The 14,547-nt window shown below is 50.7% G+C and overlaps 1 protein-coding gene across 1 annotated transcript in view; it reads right to left on the minus strand.

Annotated features, from left to right (window-relative positions):
- Positions 1 to 3,008: 3,008 nt before the first annotated feature.
- Positions 3,009 to 14,547, minus strand: part of NRF1 (nuclear respiratory factor 1) — a 62,821-nt gene continuing 51,282 nt past the window's right edge. The window contains exon 11 of the mRNA XM_056482318.1: positions 3,009 to 4,298. Within this exon, the coding sequence (XP_056338293.1) occupies positions 4,135 to 4,298 (164 nt within the window). The 3' untranslated portion in view covers positions 3,009 to 4,134. The remainder of the gene's footprint in view (positions 4,299 to 14,547) is intronic.

The following is a 14,547-nucleotide window of genomic DNA, read 5'->3' on the forward strand; positions in this document are numbered from 1 at the left end:
CAGTTTGTGGCAGTTTGTGGCAGTTTGTGGCAGTTTGTGGCGGTGTTTGTGGCAGTTTGTGGCGGTTTGTGGCAGTTTGTGGCGGTTTGTGGCGGTTTGTGGCCGTGCTGGGTGAGGGGCTGGGCAGGGTATGTAGGGCAGCGCCGGCTGATTGCGCAGCTTTGCCCTAAGCCCGGATTGGATCACGCTGGATTAGGCTGCAGGCTGCGCTCATCCCCCCGCGGGGGGCGGGGAGGGACGGACAGACGGACGCACGGGGGTCCCCAGGGCAGCTGGGGGGGCGCAGGTGTCCGTGTGTCTGTCCGGCTGTTTGTCCGGCTGCTCGTCCAGGTAACGAACGCCCAACGTCCGTCTGTCCATTGCTGCGGCCGCGTCCGGCGGCTGTGAGAACACACATTGTCTGTCTGTCCGTCCATCCATCCATCCATCCATCCATCCATCCCCTGTCTGTCTCTCCGTCCATCTATCCATCCATCATCCTCTGTCTGTCCGTCTGTCCATTGCTGTGGCCGCGTCCGGCGGCTGTGCGGACACACATTGTCTGTCCGTCTGTCCGTCCATCCTCCATCCATCATCCATCCATCCATCCATCCATCATCCCCCTGTCTGTCCGTCTGTCCATTGCTGTGGCCGCGTCCAGTGGCTGTGCGGACACACATTGTCTGTCTGTCCATCCATCCATCCATCCATCATCCATCCCCTGTCTGTCTGTCCATCTATCCATCCATCCATCCCCTGTCTGTCCGTCTGTCCATTGCTGCAGCCGCGTCCAGCAGCTTTGTGGACACACATTGTCTGTCTGTCTGTCCGTCTATCCATCCATACATCCTCTGTTCATCCATCCATCCATCCACCCATCTCTTGTCTGTCCATCCATCCATCCATCTCCTGTCTGTCTGCCCATCCTTCCATCCCTCCACCATCCTTTCCTCTGGCTGTCCATCCACCTGTCTGTCCGTCTGTCCATCCCCTGCCCATCTCCCAGTCTGTCCATCCCTCCTCCCCGTGCTGGGTTTTTTAACCCCTCCCCCCCTGCCCTGGGCCCTGCCCTGTGGGGGAGGGGTCAGGGTGGAGCATCCCCACCCCCACCCCTGACCACACCCCAAATCTCCACCCCCCAAAGGCTCCACCCCAAATTCCCCAGTGACCCCAGAACCTTCCCTGGGATCGGCACCCAAAAACCTCCCTCCTCATCCTCAGCACCCACCTGAATTTTGGGGTCCAATCCTGCATTTTTGGGGTCACACCTTCTAGTGCAGGCCCTCCCTGGGGCAGCAGTGCTGGGATGGGGGGAGAGGCAGAAAATCCACACAGAGACCCCCCAAAATTCCTGGGGACCCCCTGTAACAGCCAGGCTGGGGGAGGGAATGGATCCAGCCCCTCCAGTCTGGCCCAGTCTGAAATGGGAGTTACTGGTGTAGGGTTCATCCCCACCAGTCTGTCCCAGTCTGAACTGGAGGTTACTGGTACAGGGATCCATTCCCACCAGTTATTCCCAGTACAAAATGGGAGTTACTGGTTCAGGCTCCAGCCCTTCCAGTCTGTCCCAGTACAAAATGGGAATTACTGGTGCAGGCTCCAGCCCCTCCAGTCTCTCCCAGTATGAACTGGGAGTTACTGGTGCAGGGATTCATCCCCACCAGTCTCTCCCAGTATGAGGTGAAGGTTACTGGTGCAGTCCAGCCCCTCCAGTCTGGGTTGTTGCCCCAGCAGGAGGCCCCGACCCGTTTATTTATCAGAGATTAAAGAGGATTAAAAATCTGCAGCAGCGTCTGCCAGCCCTGGGCACCTCCCCCGGCCCTGCTGAGGGATCTGGGGCACCCCAGAGCCCCCCAAAACCCCAGGTCACCCCTTTGGGGCACCCAGAGAGCCCCAAAAACCCCTTTGGGACACCACAGAGCCCCCCAAAACCCCAGGTCATCCCTCTGGGACATCCCAAAACCCCAGGTCACCCCTCTGGGACACCCCAATACCCCAGGTCACCCCTCTGGGGCACCTCAGAGCCCCCCAAAACCTCTTTGGGGCATCCCAGAGCCCCCCAAAACCCCAGGTCACCCATCTGGGACACCCAGAGAGCCCCAAAAACCCCTTTGGGACACCCCAGAGCCCCCCAAAACCCCAGGTCACCCCTCTGGGACACCCCAGAACCCCAGGTCACCCCTCTGGGGCTCCAGGGATGCAGCCCCATCCCTCCTCTGCTCCTCCTCTTCCTCTCACCCTGCAGGATTCCCTGGGTCCAGGCAGGTCCTTCAATAAAGCTGCTGAAACCCATCCCTGCGTCTCCTGGCTCCTCCTTGGGTTTGCACTCCCCAAAAAAAACCATCAGGAATGGAGGGATTCACCCCAAAAAGCAGCTCAGCCCTGGGTGGGACAAGGGGGGAGGATCCCACACCCAAGGGGGATGGAGGAAGATGAAAATGAGATAAATTGAAGAAAAAAAGAATAAACCCAAAAAAAATCCTGGTGATGCTCAGCAAACATGAAATGGGAATTTCCCCTCATGGGAGGTGGAGGGACCAAACCCCAAAACACCCTCCAGGAAGGGAGGGATGGCAAATATTCCCAAATATTCCCAAATATTCCCAAATTCCCCCCAAAACAGGAGTTGGAGACCCGGGTAGACACATTTGTAACAATTTATTGAATGAGGCAATAACAGACACTGGGAAAACAAAGGGGGGTCCATGCTCTGCTATTTGCCTGGTTTTTGTGGTTTTTTATTAATTTTATTTTTTGGGGGGAGTGGGGACTAAAAGAACCTCATTTCATTGCCAAAGAAACACTGACTTGGAAAAGCCACCGACATCTTCACAACGACGATTAAAAAAATAATCATTAGAAAAAAAAAAAAATAATAATAATAATAAATCCAAGGAACTTCATAAATTGGAGAACCAGGACTGTTTCTATGGAAAAATCTCCCTCCCCTCAGAAAACGGACTGAAGAACTGTACAAAGAATATTTTGATAGGTTTGTTTTTGTGGTTTTTTTGTTTTTTTTTTCCCCCCCCCCCATATAAAACAAGTAAATACAAGAATCTGGAAACTTCCTGGGAGACGTGGAGAACTTGGAAATCAGAATTAAAAAAACCTCCCCAAAATAACCCCCCCAAAAATTAAATCCCATGGGAAGTGCTTGAAGGGGGAGGGGGGTTGGGTTGGGCACGAGGGTTTGAGTAAAAAAAAAAAATCTCTCCCCTCCCCAAAACTCCCCACCCCCACACCCAAAGGGTTTTTTGGAACCCTCCTGGGAAGGATTTTGGGGTTCAAACCGTGCACAGGGCAGGAGCAGGGTGGGGTTTGCTCAATCCCCCCTTCCAGGGGAGAATTCCCAGTGGGAATTGCAGGAGAGGTCAGCAGGGACTGGGAAATCCTGGGAATGAGGTGGGGAAAAGGAAAAAAAAAAAAAACCCAAAAATGGGGAGAATGCAGCCAGAGCCCCTTTAGAGGCTTCCAGGAAATAATAATAATAACAACGACAACAACGACAATAATAATAATAATAAAGAAAAAAAACAAATCCAAAAGAACCCCCAAAACCCCAGGGGTGTAAAAGGCAGGGATGAGAGCAGGGAACAGAACAGGTCTCCAGTGTGCACCAAGGGCTCTCCACCCCCTGCAGTCACACATGCATTCTTTTATTTATTTTTATTTTCATTTTTTCTTGCTTTTCCCAGGAGAGGAGTCTTTTTTTTTTTTTTTTTTCCCCAACTTTTTGTTTTTTTGTTGTTTTTATTTTTTTTTTAATGTTACTCTTTTTTTCCAGGGTGGGTTTTTAAGGAATATAAAAGTCCATATTAAAATCTCTGATACCTAATTTGCTGTCGAGGTCGGTGCTGGCTGGGGGTGCCCCCAACCTCCTCCTGCTCGATCCCACACGGGGCATATAAAGGGTGGCTTTATTTTTATTTTCTTTTCAACCTCCTCAGAATCAAAGTCCCATCACAATTTGGCTTCTGGCTCCTCCAGAGAGAGCAGAGTGGCGTTACAAAAATGCACTTTACACGCATTTTGGTTTTGTTGTTGCTGTTTTTCCTCGTTTAAAAAAAAAAAATAAAAGAAAAAAAAAAAAAAAAAGTTCTTTCGTTGCAAATGCCACCTGATTGGGTCTCTGGAGGGTGAGGAGAGGGCAGGTCACTGGTCCAGGGTGACCACCTCCACGGCCTGGCCGTCCATGGTGACCGCCGTGTCCGCCAGCCGCGTGGCCACCGGCGCCATGGCCACCTGCACCGGCCCGTTGCCCTGCGCCAGGCTGGTCACCACCGTCTGGTACATGCTGACAGGGATCTGCACCAGCCCTGGGGACACAGGACAGCAGGTCACACGGGTTTGGGGACACAGGGACAGCAGGTCACGGGGTGGGGGACAGGGACAGCAGGTCACAGGGTTTGGGGTGAGGGGACACAGGGACAGCAGTCAGGGGGTGGGGGACAGGGACAGCAGTCAGGGGTGGGGGACAGGGACACAGGACAGCAGGTCAGGGGGTGGGGGACACAGGGACAGCAGGTCACAGGGTTTGGGGACACAGGGACAGCAGGTCACGGGGTAGGGGACAGGGACAGCAGGTCACAGGGTTTGGGGTGAGGGGACACAGGGGACACAGGACAGCAGTCAGGGGGTGGGGGACACAGGGACAGCACGTCACAGGGGTTTGGGAACACAGGGACAGCAGGTCACAGGGTTTGGGGGTTTGGGGGACACAGGGACAGCACGTCACAGGGGTGGGGGACAGGGGACAGCAAGTCACAGGGGTTTGGGAACACAGGGACAGCAGGTCACAGGGTTTGGGGGTCAGAGGACAGCAGGTCACGGGAGTTTGGGGACACAGGGACAGCACATGACAAGGGTTTGGGGGTCAGGGGACAGCAGGTCACAGGGGGTGAGGGATCAGGGGACAGCAGAGGGGTCACAGGGTTTGGGGATCAGGGGACACAAGGGACAGGACAGACACGGGTGAGGGACACAGGGTTTGGGGTGAGGGAACACAGGGGACACAGGGACAGCAGGTCACGGGGTGGGGGACACAGGGACAGCAGGTCACAGGGTTTGGGGTGAGGGGACACAGGGACAGCAGGTCACAGGGTTTGGGGACACAGGGACAGCAGGTCACAGAGTTTGGGGTGAGGGGACACAGGGGACACAGGACAGCAGGTCACACGGGTTTGGGGGTCAGGGGACAGCAGGTCACAGGGGGTGAGGGATCAGGGGACACAAGGGACAGGAGAGACACAGGGGTGAGGGACACAGGGTTTGGGGTGAGGGACACAGGGACAGAGGGGACAGCAGAGGGGTCACAGCGGTTTGGGGTGAGGGAATCAGGGGACAGGAGAGGTCACACAGGGGTTTGGGATCAAGGGACACAGGGGACACAGGGGTCAGGAGAGGAGCTGGGAATGTTCCCTGGAGAAGGGAAGGATCCAGGGAGAGCTTCCAGCACATTGCAGGGCCTGGAGGGGCTGCAGGAGAGCTGGAGAGGGACTGGGGACAAGGGATGGAGGGACAGGACACAGGGAATTGGGAAAGGGGAGATTGGGGAAGGAATTGCTGCTGGGCTGGAATTGCCAGAGCAGGGAAGGGATGGGGTTGGGACCCACACCCTGGGGAGGGAATGAGGATGAGGAGGAACCAAATAATGTCATTTTTGGAGGAGGAACCCAAGCCAGCCACGTTTAGGGATGTACAGCTCAAACCCAGCAGGATGAGTTTTCCCGAGGCAGGGATTGCTCCCAGCCACCCCACAGCCCACCAGGCATCTCCCTACACACAATTTCCACTTGATTTGCCCAGAACTGGGAACTGTGGGGCAGAGGAAGGGATGAATTTGGCTTCCCCCATCCCCTGTAACTCTGCAGGTCACTCAAGCACCAGTGGCACAGGAGGGGATCCCATTGCTGTGCATCCATCAGCCCCATTAAAGCCTGTCCCCAACACAAACCTGTCCCCAACACAAACCTGTCCCCAAACACAAACCTGTCCCCAACAAAAACCTGTCCCCAACACAAACCTGTCCCCAACAAAAACCTGTCTCCAGCAAAAACCTGTCTCCAGCACTGCTCCCTCTGCATCCTCCTCCCCTCACTGAGAAAGGGCACTGTGGCACCAACAAGCCCACACCAAGCCAAAATTGCACCAAAATGGCACCAAAATGGCACCAAAATGGCACCAAAGTTGCCCCAGGCTGTCCCACGTGTGTGTGACACATCAAACACAGAAATGACATCACTCCCCATTTCTCAGCCCTTCCCTGACCATGGGTGGGTCCAGCCAAGCAGACACAGCTTTTGCCAAGGCTGGCCCAGCTGCAGGAATCAGCAGATCAATCCAGGCTGAGGATGGAGCTGGCAGAGCTGGGAGGAGTCCTGGAGAGCCACAACCAAGGTGACAACAAAACAATGGTGGGAAGAGGGAAAAGCAGCAAGGAGCACTGGGCAGAGCTGGGCAGGGCAGGGGAAGGGCAAATCCTGCAGGCTGGGGGGAGAAATTCCATGTTTTACTCCAGCATTATCCCTCTGCCCACCTCCACCTTTGGGATTTGGACAAGTGAGATAATTCAGACATTTCAGAACTATCCACACCTCTGCTGGGGGGAAAAAAAAAACCAACATTTTTTGAGGAGCAGCAGCATGGGATGGATGGGGCAGCACAGCAGGTTCCTGAGGGAGGCTTCCCCAGAAAATCCCTCTGGGATGAGGAGCAGAGCCCTGCCCTGCCCCAGGGGCACTGGTTTGGTAACAATCCGTGTCCTGGGATAACTCTGAGTGCAGACAGGAAGGCTTAGGAGTTAATCTTGCTGCCAGGGGGTGAGCTCCACTCTGGGAGCTGGTGGTGGATGTGGAGTAGATAACAGAGGGGGTAAAGCAGGGGTGAGGGTGCAGGGGTGAGAGAAAGGGAGTGAGAGGGTGCCCAAGGGTGCAAGAGAGAGTGATCTCCTTCTACCAAGTCTTAAATCTCCTTCTGTGTTCAATATTCTCCTCTTCCAATCTAATACAAGATACAAATTCTCTAATATTTACATACAACCTATAGAAATGGCTACATTACCATGTTTCACTGCTTTCTTTTCTCTAAACCTTATCTTCTGTCACACCTGGAGAGGGTCTCTGCTGCTTTTTGGGATGTTTGGAGCAACTGGTATCATCTTAACAAAGGGAGAAGATCTTCAAGCACCCACATTGTTGCTCTCAGCCACTCAAACACTGCTCTCATTTCAATCTCACTTATGGTTTTTATATTCTTAGCATCTCTTGCTGGGCAATCATATCCATAGAACATTCCTATTTCTTCCTCCCCTGGGGCTCCCAGAGCCTCCTGATCTCCCCCAGCCCAGGGGTTGTGGCCACACTCCCCAAACCCAGCCAAGGAATTGGTTTCTTGGTTGGTTGTTCAGCAGCACAGAGGCAGGAGGGGGTTCCCAGCTCCAGGGAACTCTCTGGTCACTGGGAATTACAGAAAAATCAGGAAAGGGAGCTCAGCTCCCAGGGAACTCTTTGATCAGTGGGAATTTCAGAAAAATTAGGAAAGAGAACTCAGCTCCCAGAGAGATCTGTGGTCAGTGAGAATTGCAGAAAAAATCAGGAAAGGGAGCTCAGCTCCATTACCAAGATGTTTTTTTGGGGAAGATCAGCTGGTTTTGGGAGGAAGGAGGGTCTGGGATGGGGGGAAATGGGGGACACGAGGGTGGCCAAGGGAGGAGAAGCCCCATGGAAGGTCTGAGGGGCTGAATCAAAGATTTGGAGTCAATCAACTCCAGCTCCCAGGGCACTCTTTGGTCAGTGGGAATTACAGAAAAATCAGGAAATGGAGCTCAGCTCCCAGGGAACTCTCTGGTCAGAATTACAGAAAAATGAGGAAAGAGAGCTCAGCTTCCAGGGAACTCTCTGGCCAGAATTACAGAAAAATCAGGAAAGGGAGCTCAGCTCCCAGGGAACTCTCTGGTCAATGGGAATTACAGAAAAATGAGGAAAGAGAGCTCAGCTCCCAGGGAACTCTCTGGTCAGTGGGAATTACAGAAAAATGAGGAAATGGAGCTCAGCTTCCAGGGAACTCTCTGGTCAGTGGGAATTACAGAAAAATGAGGAAAGGGGGCTCAGCTCAGCCCTGTGCAGACCCCTTGGGAGAGCACAGCACATCCCAGCTGATCAGAGCTGGAGCTCTGGCCTGGGATGCACCTCAAATCCCTGCTCCAGACCAGCCAGCTAAGCCCTGAGGTGATTGGGTTGTTAGCCCAGAGCAGATCAGAGCACACAGGGAGCACAGCCACCACCCCTGGACACAGAGCACAGCTCCAGCCACCACCCCAAAAGGGCTGGTGAGCCCTGAGCAGCCAGCAAAGGGGGAATTTGGGATGGCTGGGGGGTGGGATTAGCAGGAATGGCCTCAGCAGATGAGGTGGAGGCTCCTGCTGCAGGGGTGGGGACAGACCGAGCACAGAGGGGCTGATTGCCCTTGGAGAGAGACGATTAAAGCACTGAGATGCTGTAATCAGGTCTGGGATTGGCCCCACGCTGCATCTGCTCAGACCTGTGCCCTGATTAGCCCTAATCTAGCTGGCATATGTTAATCTAAAGCATGGATTTCAGAGCCTTTCAATTGTATTAAAAACAGGAAATCCATCAGACACACTCACCAAAAAAAAAAACCACACCAAAAAAAAACCCACACCAAAAAAAACCCCACACCAAAAAAAAACCCACACCAAAAAAAACCCAATGCCAAAAAAAACCCAACACCAAAAGAAAAATCCACACCAAAAAAAACCCCACACCAAAAAAAAAAAACCCACACCAAAAAAAACCCCACACCAAAAAAAACCCCACACCAAAAAAAAACCCCACACCGAAAAAAAAACCCACACAAAAAAAAATCCCAACACCAAAAAAAAACCAACACCAAAAAAAAAAAAAAAAAAACACCCAAACTCCTGGAGTCTTTGGGAAATAGAGAAAAGTGGAGCAGGGAAATGGGATCCCCTGGAATTGGTGGCTGCTCACAGCAGGGACAAGAGCAGAGCTGATGTCACACAGAAACAAACCACAGGCTCCCAGAGGATGCAGCTTGTGCTCCCCTTCCATGAAACCACCACAAAAAGATGTTTTTTGGGTGGAGGATCAGCTGGTTTTGGGAGGAAGGAGGGTCTGGGATGCAGGGATGGGTAGGAGATGCCCCATGGAAGGTCTGAGGGGCTGAATCACAGATTTGGCTGTGGTTTGGTTGGACTCATGCTGGGTCAGAGCCTGTTTGCAGCTCAGGGACTGCCAGAGGGGAGAATAAAAATGCTGCTGCTCCAGCAGAAAACAGCTTTCAGCCCATGGAAGGACAAGGGTAAGTAATAAAAACAGGAAATCCATCAGAAACAAAACAAAACAAAAAAAATCCCAAAGATCCCCCAACCTCTCAAGTCTTTGGAAAATAAAAAATTTCTGCAAAGGAAGTGGAGGGCAGCAGATACCATCTCATCACCACCTCCTTTCAGAGCCAAGGGAGACTTGTGAAATGTGATGGAAGAATTCCCCTCAATGGTTCAGAACCAGTAGATTTTAATCCACCAAAAAAACCCCAAAAATCGAGCCAGAGGAGCTCCAAGGAATGAAATGTTTGCCCTCAGTGGGCAGCACAACAAAAGGGGACTGGGCATGCTTTAATCTGCATTCCCAGGTGAAAATGCATCAAGGCTGTGCAGGTAAGCAGGGAATAATCATCTTTTCTGGTTGTCTTTTCCCAGTAAAACATGAAGTGCAGCATGGAAATCTGCATTTAGGAGATGGGAAAAATCCAACAACAGCTATGCTTAAGGTTGGAGAAGCTCTGGAGCAAAGTCTCTGCCACTGGAGGTGTTTTAGAAGAGATAAAACCAAAGGTGGTTTGGGAAAAAGAGCAAAAACCATTCCTGTCCTCACCAACTGCAGTTCTGGACATCACCTGGAGTTACTGCTCAGCACTAACATGAAAATGTCCCACAAATGGTTTTTATTCTATGTTTTCCTTTGACAAACTTGGTTTGTGAGGATTTTAAAAAATTAAAACATCCTTTTCTGGGGAAGTGGCTGGAGAGGCCTCCAAGAGGTGGAGGAGGGGACAATCTGTATTTTAGGGAGATGGAGTCTCTAACAGGTTCCAGCCACAGTGAAGTGAGATCTCTCCAAATCAGGAGCATTTCAGGAATCCACCACACTCAGCAGGGACAGAGCAGCAGAAGAAACTCATCACAGACTCTTGGTTTAAGATAAGATGAACTGAAAGCTCAGCCCCCCCCATCTCTCACCACCTCAACTGCAAGAGCATCAAGGGTTAACTCTAACTGACATGTTTTAGGATGACTGGAAGGATTTTTCCCATCCCTGGAAGTGTCCAAGGCTGGATGGGGCTGGGGGCAATCTGGACCAGGAGGAGCTCTGGTGCCTCCCAGCCCAAGCTGGGTCTGGGCTCTGTGATATTGGCAAATCACAAACCCCCTGCAGGGATTTAATCTCAGAACTTCCCAGGCTCACAAGTCACAGCTCTTCTCTCTGTGCCAGTCAGGCCAAAGCATGAAGGGTTTTCCACCAAATTATCTCCAAAAATCTGCACTCCTCATCCAAGATCTTCCATCTCTCTTTTCAGGAGCTACTCTGATCAAAACCCCAATAAAGAGCAATTTATGAGGCACCTGAAGCTTTGATATCAAAGCTGAGTGAATTAAGTGTCCTGGGCTGCAATACAGGATGTGCCCAGCAATGTGAATTCTGTCCCCATCTGTTAACCCAGCTGGGGCAGTGCCCCTGATCTCCTGGCACACATTATCTGCTCATGGGCCATCTTTAAACCAGCTGGGCAATCATCTTTATCTTCCCACAGCCCATCCTCCCTCCAGGAGATATCTCCTGTTCATGGCCAGTGAGTCCCAGGGCATGACTGATAAAATTCCATCATCCCACTGGGAGATGCTCCAGCCAGGGGAGGAGCCAAGCCTTTCCTACCCAGATCAAAACTGAGATTTGGGACACCAAGGGACCTTCTTCCCACTGCATTCCAGAGGAAAACCAGACCTTTGCACATCATCCCTGCACCTTCAGAGGAAACTGCACCTTCTCCAGGAGCACTGCTCCAGCTGAACCACATCTGCCCCTGCAGGAGGATGCAGCCACCATTGAATGGGACTGTGCCAACACCCTGACTGACTGACGGGTGTCAGCTTGGATTCTGACTCTGGCAGGGTTGGGATTGTTCTGTGTAATACTGCATTTCTAGTTTAATTTTCCTAGAAAAGAACTGTTATTCCTAATTCCCATCTCTTTGCCTGAGAGCCCCTTAATTTCAAAATGATAATAATTTGGATGGAGGGGGTTTACATTCTATATTTCAAAGAGAAATTTTCTCCCTTTATTGGCAGATATCTGTCCTTCACACCAGGACATTAAGTCACATCACAGCCCTGGCTTTTCCTTAGAAGGGAAGATAAATCAGATGAGATCCAACATCACCACCCCCAGCTGCACCCAGCACACCCCCATGGCCTCACCTCATCTCTCAGGCTGTCCCTGGGGGTCACCTGCTGGTTTAACATTGCCAGTGATCTGGTTTTTCCCTTTTAAGGGAAATTTTCCATTTTCAGGGAATGCTTGGGCTCAGGGCTGGGGCTGGAGCACAGCCTGGACTCGCTGGGATTTTTGCTTCCTCTGGATCTGTTCCAAGTTTTCCTTCTCTGCTCCCTCAGGGCACCAGGGGTTGCTGTCTCAGTGACCCACAAAGCCTCAGGATGTTTTGGGAACCCCCACTGCACACCATGGGAACAGGACTGGTCAGGAGCACCACCACATTTACACTGTGGTGTAAACTCTCATTCTTCCTCAGGCTTCAGCAGAATGTTGGAATTTTACAACAAGGAGTTGTGTTAAATAAAATCTGAACATCCAAACTTGATTTATCTCTAAATCTCAGTTTGGGACCAATCTTCCTTCCCTAGCTGGGAGCACCAGCACCTTTGGGATATTTACAGGGCTCATTCTTCCTCAGCTTCAGCAAAATGTGGAAATTTTACAACAAGGAGTTGTGTTAAATAAAATCTGAACATCCAAACTTGATTTATCTCTAAATCTCAGTTTGGGACCAGCCTTCCTTCCCTAGCTGGGAGCACCAGCACCTTTGGGATATTCCTGTTTTCTTTTTTCCTGTGAGGTCAGGAAGAACCACCACATTTATACAGCTCATTCTTCCTCAGCTTCAGCAGAATGTTGGGATTTTACAACAAGGAGTTGTGTTAAATAAAATCTGAACATCCAAACTTGATTTATCTCTAAATCTCAGTTTGGGACCAATCTTCCTTCCCTAGCTGGGAGCACCAGCACCTTTGGGATATTTACAGGGCTCATTCTTCCTCAGCTTCAGCAGAATGTTGGTATTTTACAACAAGGAGTTGTTTTAAATAAAATCTGAACATCCAAACTTGATTTATCTCCAAATCTCAGTTTGGGACCAGCCTTCCTTCCCTAGCTGGGAGCACCAGCACCTTTGGGAAATTCCTGTTTTCCTCCTCCCTGCAGGAGGGAAAAGCCACAGCCTGGCCAAGCCAAGACCTGAAATATCTTTGGCTTAACCTCCCTTATTTTTTCCATTTTTTTTTGTGGGAGCTTTGAATTTTTGGGGTTTGTTGTGGATGTTTAGGGAATTTCTGGACTCCTTTTAAGGTTGCAGCACTTGGAGACAAAAACCCACAGGGCTGGAGCTCCAGATTTACAGGAATTATCTCCTGTGCAGCCTCAGCATGGACAGAGGAAGATCCCAGTGAGCCAAGCTGATGGCCAGACCCTGCCCTGGCACAGCACAGACCCACAGTGGTGACAAAAGTGTCCTTCACTGCTGCCATGGACACGTCTCTGCAGGGAGGGCAGTCCCAGAAGGAAAAAAAACTTGCAGTGATGCTTAATCTCAGGTTTAATGATGAGAAATCTAAGGATTTCTGGGTTTTTTGGATGGAAAATCTCCCAAAAAAGGGGAGAAGCAGAACAGCAGTTTGGTCTCCTGGGGGTGGATTAGCTCCACACCTTTTGCTCTGTCTCACCTGTCCCCCCCTGTCCCCTTCATGGGGTGAATCTGGAGCTGAGCATCACCTGAGGCAGAATTTAGCACATCCTCACCTGGAGCTGCCCCTCTAGGGCTGGGTCTCTGGGGTGTGGCACCTTGAACCAGGGTGGGTTTGTCACTCAGGAGAGGTGACAAACCCAGGGAATGTGTCTGGCTGTGGGAAGGGAGGTTTTTCCTGGGCTGCCAGCTTAGAGAATCACCTGTCTAAGCCTCCCTGATGAGCTGGCTTTGGCGTGGACACACCTGAGAAGATTACAACTCTATGGTGGCCAATCAGCAGCACACAGAACACAGATAAAAATAGAGAAACCCAGCAAGCCAAAGGTGCTGGGACAAAACATGGGGCACACAGGGGTTAACTCTTCCTCTTCTCAAAAATCAGGTGTTAAAACCTTCCAGGAGATTCTGAACAATCACCTAAAAATCACCCTGGTAGATTTTGCCATAAATATTTTGCTGACTGCTCTGTTATGCTTTAAATATCCCCAGGGGCTCTCCCAGAGGAAGAGATTGATTCTTATCCTGCTGTTTTAAACAGCTTTTAGTGTCCTGTATTTTCTATAGGTTTTTGTTAATGGCTGCTGTGTGAAGCATGGCAGGGCACCACCTAAAATTACAAAAACATTTTATTATCTGAGGGATATCACCACATCCCAAAGGCATTTCAACCCCAAATGGTGTCCAGGCACAAAAAACAGACAGACACAGCCCTGAGAAACACCAAGAGGGACCTAAAGGTGCAAAACCAGCTAAATCCCAAAGAGCACCACAAAAATCCACTCACCTGATGAACCCTTTGCCACACTCCACCTGTGACATGAATGATCTGCTGCTAGAATGCCTGACAATGAAATGCAGGTATAAAAGTCTGAGAAAAAGGGAAATATTACAGCTGGAGAGGGAGATTTTAGAGGAAATGCATCATTTGGTTTACTGAGTGAGAGCAAAAATTCAGTGTACACACAGCAGCACCCCAATATTAAATATTCCTAATTCCATACAGAACACTGAGTGTGGAAGTGGAAGGTAAGAATAAGACTGCCAGGTATTTTCTAAATATTTAGAGGAATGTTGAGTTGGCCCAGAGAGGAAAGGCTGCACCAGACACAGACACAGCCCTGAGAAACACCAAGAGGGACCTAAAGGTGCAAAACCAGCAAAATCCCAAAGCAGCACCACAAACACCCACTCACCTGATGAACCCTCTGCCACACTCCACCTGTGACATGAATGATCTGCTGCTGGCATCCCTGACAATGAAATGCAGGTATAAAAGTCTGAGAAAAAGGGAAATACTACAGCTGGAGAGGGAGATTTTAGAGGAAATGCATCCTTTGGTTCACTGAGTGAGAGCAAAAATTCAGTGTACACACAGCAGCAGCACCCCAGTATTAGGGACAGCAACTCAAATATTCCTAATTCCATACAAAATATTGAGTGTGGAAGTGGGAATAAGAACACTGCCAGGTATTTTCTAAATATTTAGAG

Source organism: Oenanthe melanoleuca, chromosome 1A (assembly GCF_029582105.1).
Source record: "Oenanthe melanoleuca isolate GR-GAL-2019-014 chromosome 1A, OMel1.0, whole genome shotgun sequence".
NCBI lineage: Eukaryota > Metazoa > Chordata > Aves > Passeriformes > Muscicapidae > Oenanthe > Oenanthe melanoleuca.